At 46.3% G+C, this 12,506-nt stretch overlaps 1 protein-coding gene across 1 annotated transcript in view; it reads left to right on the plus strand.

The window, feature by feature from the left end:
• Positions 1–12,506, plus strand: part of LOC310782486 (protein NLRC3-like) — an 89,042-nt gene that overhangs the window by 30,043 nt on the left and 46,493 nt on the right. Inside the window, exons 5-6 of the mRNA XM_083643156.1 lie at positions 2,743–2,833; positions 6,221–6,352. Coding sequence (XP_083499282.1) covers positions 2,743–2,833; positions 6,221–6,352 — 223 coding nt within the window. The remainder of the gene's footprint in view (positions 1–2,742; positions 2,834–6,220; positions 6,353–12,506) is intronic.

Raw genomic sequence — 12,506 nt, forward strand, 5'->3', positions numbered from 1 at the left:
ATGTCTTGTTCTGACGAGTTGACCCAGTTGAGGCACTGTGACTTATTTATGGATAGTAATGAAAACAGTTTTATATTATAAAGATTTTCCATCAGGGCTACAATGGGAAACCTGTGAAAGACCCTGAATGAGAGTGAGCATGTGTATACTGTTTAGCTAGCAGCTTCTGTGAACTGTGTCTAAGCTGTTCCTCTCAACACAGCATACATCATGTTTAGGGAGGTGTATAGACCCCTTATACAGCTGTCAACATTGGAGCTGCGCTCGCATCGTGTAGGCAAAAAGCCGTGAGCCCAGCATTGACAGACACAGAGAACTGTGTAAAAGCCCCGCTGTCAGGACTGCTCTGTGCCCATCTGCGACACACAGTTAGATTTTAGTTTTAAAATGCAGTTCTCGGCTTACTACAACAGCTTATCGCCTAGTGATAAGCAATGTTATGCATCGAAATTAACGTTGTTTAATGGGATATGTCTTACAGACCCATACGCACTGGCGCTGTCAATTGGCCAAGCCTAGTGGCCAGCAATACATATCGTGCATTCCTTTATAACTGGGGATAGCGTAGATAATTATTCTGTAACTTGCAAAGATATATTGTTATGTTGATAATGCACACAACTCAATAATGACATTATGTAACGTTACTTGGTCATTAACTCATTGAGTGCCATGGACGAACATGTTCGTCATTTCGTTTTGTAACGTAGAGTGCCAAGGACGAACATGTTCGTCAATTGCGTCTTTTGACGGGGGGATGTCGATCTAAGCCTCTTACATCGCCTCTTACAATATGGGAGCTATTGAATGTGTCTAACCTATTTTACAGAACCCTTAGGTGGCGACAGTGCCCTCCCGATTAGACAAAGGCCAGGAGAAAAGAGAGAAGAAGTCATGAGGAAACGGAAATCGCATCGATATGCTTGAAGCATAACGTTAGCTGTGCCTGTGCAGTCATCTGCTGCCACAATTGAGCCCCATCCGTGTCCGCTGCGATAGTCCATCCATATGATTTAGTTGCCGACACGGCGACACCAGCGTCTTTCTGAAAAGTTACATTATTCTCAGCTGGGAGCTGGGGACACGCTGTAAAAAAGCGGGGGGATGCAGGCAGCGGACTTTTCAGTGCAGATCAAACTCAGAGCAAACCGCAGCAGAGACACTCCTCCCACCACGGAGGAGGAGGAGGAGGGGGGTGGGGCACGCAGGGCACTACAGCAATAGCATACAACCATTGACAGTACACACACACCCAGGCAGCAGCAGGCTCGATGCATAGAGAGCAAACAAGCTAGAATAGGCTATCTGATGCCCACCAGCAGTCAATCAAGACCAGCAAGAAGGTGTAGGGTCTGCGCACGCAGGGGCCAGCGCTGCTGGTTGCAGCTAAAACATATTATTTGGCCAAACAAAATTCCTTTGTTTTCACTCTTTTATTGAAGGAAATTATTTTTGAGGTGTCATATCAGAAAATATTAGCTTCAGAGTCAATGATGTGCTTGAAATGTTTAATTTCACAAAAGGCTGAATATCTCAGCTTCTAGAAAAAAAATGCTGTTTTTGGTTAAATCAAGCTATCTTCTCCGGCTCATAACTAAAGAACGGAAAATGGGATCAATAAACTTTTTTTTGCAGATGATAGAAGAGAGTCTCCTCGTTCTTTGTGCGTGTTCGGTGTTTACATAGTAATATCACACAATATTCTGTGGGCCTCGAGAAATCACTGAAAACGCTCTGAAACTCTGGCACTGGGAGCGTCCGTTCTCCAAAAGTGGCTGGCACTCAATGAGTTAACTAACCGAGCGATGTGGCTGAGCAGCCTACAGTTTCAGGCAGCTTACCTGATTATGAAGAGCACTACAAAGTCGGGCATTTTTTTATGATGTCCTCGTTCCAATCAGTTCAACTCAATAATGACATTATTTAACGTTACTTGGTTGTTAACTAACCGAGCGATGTGGCTGTTACTAGCAGCCTACTACAGCTTACCTGATATGAAATGAGCGAGCACTGCAAAGTCGGGCATTTTTAACGATTCCCTCTTTCGGCTTGCAACCAAAGACACCTACGGTTAGCATTAAAAGCAGTATGAGTTGACGGGATTCGGTAAAACTTTAGTCCTTGCTTTGTTGATAGTGTAACACTGTTCAGTGTTGTGTTGTGTTCTATTGCGTGTGTGCGAGGCTGTGTATGTTCCCTCGAGTTGTGTAGAACAGGATATGTCGGGAGAAGCTTGTTATAACGTTACAGCCTGGCTCTATCGTTTATTATTTTATTAACCAAGTGTGAATAGGCGGACCCGAATACTCTGCTACAATAGCTTTCCGATTCTGGCATCGCACTGCACAACACGAAGACATGTCTTGCTTGAATAGTTTTCGGGCCACTGGAAAACTACTTGACAGGGCTGCGCGGAGTCTGTCTTTCTGCCTCCGTCTTGCGCATCGACGCTGCGTGATGTCAGTGTGACGTAGTCGTATAAGGGGTCTATTGGTTTTGGATGTTCCAATGTGGGCGTTGGCTTAAGAAGACTGTCCTTTAACCAGAGTAGCCTACCTGGTTTAAGTTGCTGAAGTGTCCTTGAGCAACACACTGAACCCCGTCCAGCTCCAGGGAACTGCTCTGTAGCTGAGCCTCAGATCTCCTTTCATCAAAGTGTAAAGACATAAGTGAGCACTGTTAACAATTAAACTGTGATTGGTTTGTGAACTTTGAGCTAATTCTATTTCACTGATTTTATAGGTGGATTTGAACTATACGCTCTTCAGCTGTAAGGTGAGGAACCCAGTCAGTGAGGAGGTCAGCCAACCAATCAGCAACCCCCTCATCCTGAGTGAGTTACCTCACTTTAACAACACATTTAATGTACCGTCAAATCTTCAAATGTTATTTATCTTAAATTAATAATCTGCCACAAAGGTCAGATCATTTCACTTGTTTACAAATCAACCTGTTCTTTCTTGCCTTGTTTCAACATAGGGACACTTCTTTCAAGGAAATGAAAACTAAGTGCATTTTGAATAGCATTTAAAAAAAACAAAATTCTAAATTGAATATAAGACTAAACGCTTTTGAATTAATTGTATTATATATATAAATCAATCAATCAATCAATCAATATATATATTATCATATATATATATTAGGGGTCGACCTAATCAAAATGACCGATAACCGATATTTGGAACCGATATATATTTGCAGTAAAAATAAAAATTTTGGTGTCAAAATTTGGAATAACACAACCCACGCATTTTCCTCAGTTTATCCAACTGCAATATTAATTGAAAATATTAACATTATTAACATTAAGCAGTGTGTGTGTGTGTGTGTGTGTGTGTGTGTGTGTGTGTGTCTTTGTGTGTCACAACCTATACCTGTTCCCATTTCCATGTGTATGCTCAATCTAGTGGAGACTTGGGAACATTATCAAGACACAGCTGTGGAGAGAAGGGTGGATTCACACCTCTGGGTCGTTTGCTTTGTTCCGATTTATGGGCTTAATTGATAGCCTACAATTGTTGCATTTGTACTGTAGCAATGTGGGGTTTAGGGTAAACATGTGTTGTGATCGACACATTATGGACTGTACTGTATTACTGATATATTTGAATGTAAGACATTTGAGTGTATAGTAGAGACAGTGAGGGGGATTCTCCCCCCACCTTCGAAACACTGTACCATTTGGTCAGCTGGCTCTCACCCTAGGCTCCCCACAAGTGGGTGACAGATACCAGCACAGCTTGAGGCCGAGCCTCAAAGAGTTGCCATTGTTTTATCTCTCAACCTAATCAAAGACAATTGTTCCCCCGCAGCCAAAAGGGACAGCACCCTTTAAGTTGAACTTACAGAGTGGGTGTGCCCACCCCAGCTCACAGAGCAAGCATTGGCCAGAACCATCACCAAAGACACATGACAAGCCAATGAGAACCCTTCGTGACTTCCCCATACAGGGAAACAAAACTGTTTGGAAACCAGTTTGCAGTGGCACTAAGCTTTTGATCCCGTCAGACCTTGATGTGGAAAGGGCTGGAGGAGCCAGGAAGCCGGCTCCCCTCCCCCGCTCTCTGCACCCTCTCTGAAACACAGGCCTGCACCAAAGGCCTGACCAGGGCCCAGAGGACTCCGAACCCACAGCAGGCCCAGGGATCGCCTACCAAAGGCCGTAAGTCCCACCAGGCATAGCATGCGTAACTGAGATAGTTCTACTTAATCTCAGTTTAATTTAAGTCGGTTTAGTGTTATAAGTCGCCAGGAAAAGCCCTTCCTGTGCTTTCAAACTCGCGCGTAGAGCAGCCGCTCTCCTTGCCGAGAGAAGCCCAGCTGGACCGCAAAACCCGACAACAAGAACGTACCGCGAGCAGACCGCTCAGCAGACCAAGAGAAGCCGGCAAAACAGCCACAGACCGACAACCCTCCCAGCGCACGGCACGTGCAGGAGAAGAAGCCAGAAGAGCCACACCGCAGCAGGGCCAAGCCAACGGCTGCAGAAAGACACACCGTGGTGCCAGCCACAGATCGCAGCCAACCACTGCTCTGCAACCGACCGAGAGAACGCACGCCGGCATCGACTCAGCCAACCTCGAACCTCCTCCTCACCGCAGCCAAACCCACAGCGCACAGGACAGCCGTGCCAACAACGGAACGATTCACTTAACCGAGTGGATCCGCGTGAGAGTTCTTGGTTTAATGGTCTGGGCAGAGTTAGGGGTTAAAATGCATTACCATGTATGTTGATGTACAATGTTCGCACACTGTTGAATGATATAGACGCCTGAAGGTGTCGTAGGCAGAGCTGGTGAGCGCCAAGTTCGGAAGAACTTAGCGGCCATCAGCGGGCCACTCTCCTCTCTCTCTCTCCCTCTCATTCTCTCCCACTCTCTCGGCCCCCCAGCTGAGCCCGTTCAACCGGAAGGGCTAAGCTTGGGACGGTCTAGAGATGTTCAGAATGTCCACCCACAAAAATACAGTTAAAGGAGGACTTACCTCCAAAACACCTTTTTTCAGCTTTTAACCAATATATATGACTTTGGGGGTGATGTGTGAAGAATTCTGGTCAGAATTTCCACATTTGACACCAAACTGTTGCCATTTTACCATTTGTATCATTTTTCAGCAGCATATCTGGCATAAGCGCCCTCTAAGGGTGGAAGACTGCTTTTTTTTTTTCTCAAATGAATGGGATATTTGACACGTCGTTACGTCACGGTGAACCAAAGACTATCTATCTGGAATTTGGAGATAGAAGATCAAAGACCCTCGCAACTTCTATTACTAGAGATTTCAGAGGATTACGCATATGAACACCTGTCCTGTCATGAATAAAATATTAATAAATAATTTAATAGCCTACGAACATTGCGAGGAAGACAGACATGCAATCAGTCTGATTGTCTGAATCTTATCACAAAGAAGGCTGGCTCTGATTACCATGACTTGTTTTCATTTATTTAATGGAGACCAGAGGTAATTAGTTGGTCGAGTTCAAACTGCTGATGTGATGATCCCCCGAAAATCCCCCAAAGTTTATCCATGCAAACGCACAAGTCGCCAAAACAGGATCTGAAGAATGAAGATGTTGTTTTTAAACTATGTATCCGAAAACGCGCACTGTTAAACTTGTGTCGGATCACGTTCTCACCACAAACGAACCCAGACAGACAGAGAACAGCTCCGCTCTAGAAATGCCTGGGGAAATGTATTTTGTGGATGCTACGGTTTGGCTCGACAGCTTCGCGACAACCCTGGCCATGTGGAGCTATGCTACTGAAGAAGACGTAATTAAACTAGTGCCCCGCTAGCAATAGCCTATCTGCCCACCGCTCCAGTCTGTCCAGTCCACTCGCTCAGACACAGGCACACTGAGGCACACACACAGGCAGCCGAGAGCTACTGAAAGAAGGCAGGGAGGATTTCATCTGAGAAGCACTCTGATAGGCTATTACTCAATGTGTAACCAATCAGATAGCGCTGTGGGCGGGACATTACTTCAGCAGCACAGGACTGACACTGAGGCTCCTGGAGCTGCATCAGAGCCAAAGCAGCACATTTTTTAATTAATTTATTATATCGGCAAACGGCCAATGAAAATGCCGATACAGATAATCGGCAAAACGCTGAATATCGACGTCAATAATCGGCCATGCCGATAATCGGTCGATCCCTAATATATATATAATGTGTCCATGTAAACAGGCTTGTTGCTGTTATTTTTCTGTAGAGTCTGATGGTGAAGGCAACAAATCTGATGGTGAAGGCAAACGGAGAACAGGGAGAATAGTCACCATCATCGTGGTCGTGATCATGTTGCTGCTCGTCATAACACCCATTGCCAAACGCATACGCACAACAGGTAGGAAGCCATGAGATACTATATTTATTTACAATAAATTACTGTCTAATTGATATTATTAATGATTAATTATGTCATCAAAACACTGATATTTGCCTCTAATTGACAGTGTTCACTGTTCACATTGTGTGTCTGTTTTATTTAGGGTTAGAGTTAGTTGCCTTACTCCATAAAGGTTGCCCTATTCTTGTTAAACTGTCTCTCTTCAGTTCCATTTTCACCCTGCTACCACAGGAGGCGCTGCACTCCTGACTTCCTTTTTGTCAGTTTGATCTCTAACCTTACATTTACACATTTAAACTGCTATAATCCTACAGTATATACTGTAGGTATTCTGGAATTCCTTTCCCACACAAATCTACATTAGCAAGATGTAATTTCCTGACATATGAGCTGATCAGCCTCTCTAACTTCTCCAGCTTTGATAATGGTATCTGATCTACTGTCAAGGGCCACATTGGCTGATGCAACAGGCCAATTAGCAAACATCATAGCTTTAGCTTGTCTGGTCACCTGATCTAGTCCTCAATGCCTCCAACTAGCTGCTGCCTTATCTCCTGACCCAGTCATAGGCTCTTCTAGAACTGTTGCTGTAGCTTCCTCATCTATGAAACACCTTTTGCACCTGCCAATCTTTTGTCCAAGGCTATAAGATAAAGGGTGTAAGAGTATGAATAAGCCATAACATTACTGATTCATTTTCAACAAAACAACATGTTTATGCAACTGCAGGTGAAATGTCTGACATGTTGCCAAAATGTACAATTAATGCTGATCATAGATAGTGCTATTCAGCATGACCGACTGTGGTCTGACACACAGGGCCTCTTGCAAACAGGCCTATGAACTTTGGATGGTCCAGCAATAAACATTGAGCAAAATAAGCCTCCCTTAGCCGGGAGTCCCTTCCTGTTTGTACCAACTTATTTTTTGTGTCACAGCCAAACTGTTCTAAGTATCTTCTCTAATACAAAGTTGATGTAGGCAGCTTAAATATGTTATGTGTAAAATCTGGTGGGCATTAAGGAAATTTTGTAGGAGAAATTAAAATAAATATCTTATTGTGATATGATACATATTTGCTTCTTTAACATATACGACAGACGCTACGTATGAACCATTTCTATGTAAGGGCACTTTAGTTGAGTATTTCTATTTTTGAGACTTTCTACTTGGACTCTATACATTCCAGAGGTAAATATGGTACTTTTTGCTTTACTACATTTATCTGACGGCTGTAGTTAGTAGTTACTTTTCAGAATATAAGGTTTTATACCATAAGCTCCTATCTAGGTTGGAAATTAGAGTTTAAACTCCCCAACAGTATGGAGTAATTGGATGTAGCGCCACCTAGTCTAGACAACCTACATTACAACATTAAAATACTTGGGCTGGGCTTTCAAATGCACAATACACCCAGTCATTGTTTCCAATGAGGGATGCAGCAGCACTCTCCTAAACAGCCAAAAGCCAAACTTGATATCTCAGGGTTTTGTGGCCAAAGCTAAACTATTGAACTTTGACCTCCAAACATGCTGACATCATATGAGGGTCGTCCAATGGCATTCTGACATTTACAGGAGGCGGACATTTTGTAGGCAAAGCAGGGAGCACCACAGAAAATAACACATTAAAAACATATTGTGACCTGGCCAAACAGTCACATCCGATAATTTACTATTTATGGACGAACATAATAAAATATCATATTTTCATTGATTGCACCCCCCTACACATTTACAGTATATTATATGTGGTGTTTTGTGACCCGAGGTGGTAATAAAAGTGTGGGAAATGTAGGTGAAAACAAGTAAACATAGTTTTGTACCTTCATTCTGTAGTCTGTTAAACTACAGTCTGTGTACCTTCACTCTGTCTGTAGTGTGTGAAACTACAGTCTGTGTACCTTCACTCTGTCTGTATTGTGTGAAACTACAGTCTGTGTACCTTCACTCTGTCTGTAGTGTGTGAAACTACAGTCTGTGTACCTTCACTCTGTCTGTAGTGTGTGAAACTACAGTCTGTGTACCTTCACTCTGTCTGTAGTGTGTGAAACTACAGTCTGTGTACCTTCACTCTGTCTGTAGTGTGTGAAACTACAAACAGTCTGTGTACCTTCACTCTGTCTGTAGTGTGTGAAACTACAGTCTGTGTATCTTCACTCTGTCTGTAGTGTGTGAAACTGCAGTCTGTGTACCTTCACTCTGTCTGTAGTGTGTGAAACTACAGTCTGTGTACCTTTACTCTGTCTGTAGTGTGTGAAACTACAGTCTGTGTGTAATGCTGTGACTTAGGACCCAGGTGCAGAGATGACAGACACAAGGAGCAGGTTTACGTCTTTTACTGAGACTTTCAGGCATCAAAAACAAACAAGGAATATCGTGAAAAAGGATAACAAAGATAGCCTAAACTGTGTCGGGAGCACCGACGGATAAAGTCACTATTTCCCCAAGGCGCCAGGAGCAGGTACAGTCCAAGGAATCTCTCCGCATAATAATTCCACAAGGAGCCAGGAGTAGGGACAGTCCAAGGAATCTCTCCCATCAGAGGAGAGCAAGGAGAGGCACAGCTTCAGGAAGGTTAGGATCAGCAACGGGTTCTGAAAGCAGAAGTGATTATATAGTGTGCCAACCAGGTGCAGACAATCACAGTGGGATTAGCAGGATTACATCATTGATCACTCATAGGCTGCCTTCTCCCGCTCCTGTTAGTGGCGCGGGAAGATTGTCTAGTACCAATGACAGCATCGGCTTGGCCTCTGCGTGCTTTGGCCGGTTCAGCACACCGGACAGTTCCTTCCCTATAGCTCGCAGCGGAGCCACCAGGCCGGACTCCGATGGGTGTGTCATTACCCCCCTCCCTAGGGACGCCACCTGGCGACCCCACGGCTTGACCACGTTGCTGGAAATCCTGGATCAGGGTGCGGTCCATGATATTTCGAGCCGGCACCCAGCACCTCTCCTCTGGCCCGTATCCTTCCCAATCGACCAAGTACTGCATGCTGCGGCGCACCCGGCGTGAATCCATGATCCTCCGGACCGTGTACACAGGTCCTCCCTCAACCCAGCGAGGAGGAGGGGGGGGTGGGACAGGAGGAGACAAAGGACTGGACACCACAGGTTTTAATAGGGACACATGAAATACAGGATGGATTTTCATGGCAGCAGGCAGTATTAATCGGTACGATACTGGACCAACCTGTGATGCCACTTCAAACGGGCCCACGAAGCGCGGGGCCAATTTCTTGCTCTCCACCCTTAGTGGAAGGTCTCTGGAGAACAGCCAGACTCTATCCCCTGGCCGAAAAGGGATTGACGGCCGTCGCCGCCGATTCGCCTGCTGGGAATACCTGGTCCTCGCTCGTAATAGAGCTGCTCTGGCTGTTCTCCAGGTCCGCGCACACCGCCTCACAAAGTCTGTTGCCGCCGGTACCCCCACCTCAGGTTCTTGATCTGGAAACAGGGGCGGCTGATAGCCCAGCTGGCACTCAAACGGGGTCATGCCTGTGGAGGAGGACTTCAGAGAGTTATGTGCATATTCTGCCCACATGAGATGCAAACTCCATGATGAGGGGTCGGAAGCGGCCAGGCAGCGTAATGTAGTTTCCAACTCTTGATTTACCCTCTCAGTCTGTCCGTTTGACTGAGGATGGAAGCCTGAGGAGAGACTGGCAGTGGCACCAAGGAGTTTGCAAAAGGCTTTCCAAAACTGCGCAGAGAACTGAGGACCTCGGTCAGACACTACATCACGTGGGATGCCGTGCACACGGAACACGTGATCCATTACTAACACTGCAGTCTCCCTCGCTGAGGGGAGTTTGGCCAGGGCGATGAACCATGCTGCTTTAGAAAAACGGTCCACCACTACCAAAATAGCCGTTTTTCCCCCCGAGCGAGGGAGACCCGTGACAAAGTCAAGAGAGATGTGAGACCAGGGACGTCGTGGAATAAGCAACGGACATAGCAAACCTGCTGGACGCTGACGAGGACTCTTGTGTTGTGCACAGGTGACACAGGCTGCCACAAATAGAAGTACGTCCCTGCGGACGTTGGGCCACCAGAATCTCCGGGCGATAAAGTCCAGCGTGCGCCTCCCCCCTGGATGTCCCACCAGCCGAGACGAGTGCCCCCACTCCAACATACGGGTCCGCACCCCCGGAGGGACATACAGGCGGTTGCGTGGACAGTCCTCTGGCCCTGGCTCAGCATGCTGCGCCGCCTTCACCTCCGTCTCAATCCCCCACATGACTGGGGCGATGATCCAAGATGGTACCAGGATGAGCTCCGGCTCAGCACCCTTATCTGCAGAATCATACTGACGGGACAGTGCGTCGGCTTTGGTGTTTTTAGACCCCGGCCGATATGACAGAATAAATTCAAATCGATTAAAGAAGAGAGCCCACCTGGCTTGGCGAGAGTTCAGGCGTCTGGCACTTTGGATATAGGCCAGATTCTTGTGGTCGGTCCACACCACAAACGGATGCTCCGCGCCTTCCAGCCAATGCCTCCATTGCTCCAATGCTTCCTTGACCGCTAGAAGCTCCCGGTTGCCCACGTCATAGTTTCTCTCTGCCGGATCAAGCCTTCTTGAAAAAAAAGCACATGGATGCAACTTGTTATCAGCAGGGGAACGTTGTGACAGAATGGCGCCCACCCCCACCTCTGATGCATCCACCTCTACTACAAAAGGCAGAGCTGGGTTTGGGTGGATGAGGACGGGGCCTGTGGTAAATAGCTGTTTCAGTTTGGCAAATGCTTCAGCTGCTTGGGGAGTCCAGCTAAACCGGACGGGCAGTTTTTTAGTGAGAACATTCATGGGGGCTGCGATGGAACTGAACCCTCGGATAAACCTGCGATAGAAGTTTGCAAACCCCATGAAACGTTGCACTTGTTTAATGGAGGCAGGCTGGGGCCACTCCAATACTGCATGCACCTTTTCAGGATCCATGGATGTTCCGGAGGGGGAGAGGATGTAGCCCAGAAAAGGTACCGTGTTTAGATGGAACTCACATTTCTCTGGCTTGGCGTACAGATGGTGTTGGAGCAGTCTCTTTAGGACACGACGCACATGTTGTACATGTTCCTGACGGGTCTGGGAAAAAATAAGTATATCATCGAGATATGCATATACAAATTTATTCAACATGTCCCGTAGAACGTCATTGATGAATGCTTGGAACACCGCAGGGGCATTTGACAGTCCGAAAGGCATTACCCTGTACTCGTAGTGACCAGTGGGCGTAATGAATCCTGTTTTCCATTCATCCCCCTCTTGGATACGTATCAGGTTGTATGCATTCCGTAAGTCAATCTTGGTGAAGATGCAGGCCCCCCGCAAGTGTTCAAATGCCGTTGCTAACAGGGGAAGAGGATACCGATTTTTAACAGTAATGTCATTTAACTGCCTATAATCAATGCAAGGGCGGAGTGATCCGTCTTTTTTTCCCACAAAGAAAAACCCGGCTGAGGCAGGGGATGTGGAGGGCCGGATGAAACCTAACTCCAGTGCCTCCTTTACATATTTCTCCATGGCTACAGTCTCTGGTGCCGAAAGAGAATATAAGTGTCCCCTGGGTGGACTTGTCCCTTTTAACAGCTTTATTTGCCAGTCATAAGACCGGTGGGGAGGAAGAGTAGTGGCCCGTCTTTTACTGAACACTTCTTTGAGGTCTAAGTATTCAGAGGGAACATTGGTTACATTTATAGACTCACTTTCTTTCACTTCCACGCCCCGAGCTGCTTCTTCTGGGGTTTTTAGACATGAAAACTGACACAATGGACCCCACTCCTCCACCTGGCCTACTGCCCAGTCTAAGCGGGGATTATGCTGCGCCAACCATGGATAGCCTAGGACTAGAGGCAATGCTGGTGAGTCAGTTAAATGGAAAGAAATCTCTTCATGATGTTTTCCCTCTAACACTAATGTGATGGGAACAGTGCAGTGATGTATCTTACCAGACCCCAAGGGACGCCCGTCAAGAGCTGTAATATCCACTGATTCCTCCAGTGGGCGTGTTGGGACACCCCACTGCTTTGCCCAGGTTTTATCCAGGAAATTCCCCGCAGCCCCAGAGTCAATGAAACCTTTTAGAGAATGTGTGTTGGAGCCCCAGGATAACGTGGCAGGTATGACCATTCGAGATGGGAAAGAGGGG

The sequence above is a fragment of the Poromitra crassiceps genome (assembly GCF_964638095.1).
Source record: "Poromitra crassiceps genome assembly, chromosome: 9".
Lineage (NCBI taxonomy): Eukaryota > Metazoa > Chordata > Actinopteri > Beryciformes > Melamphaidae > Poromitra > Poromitra crassiceps.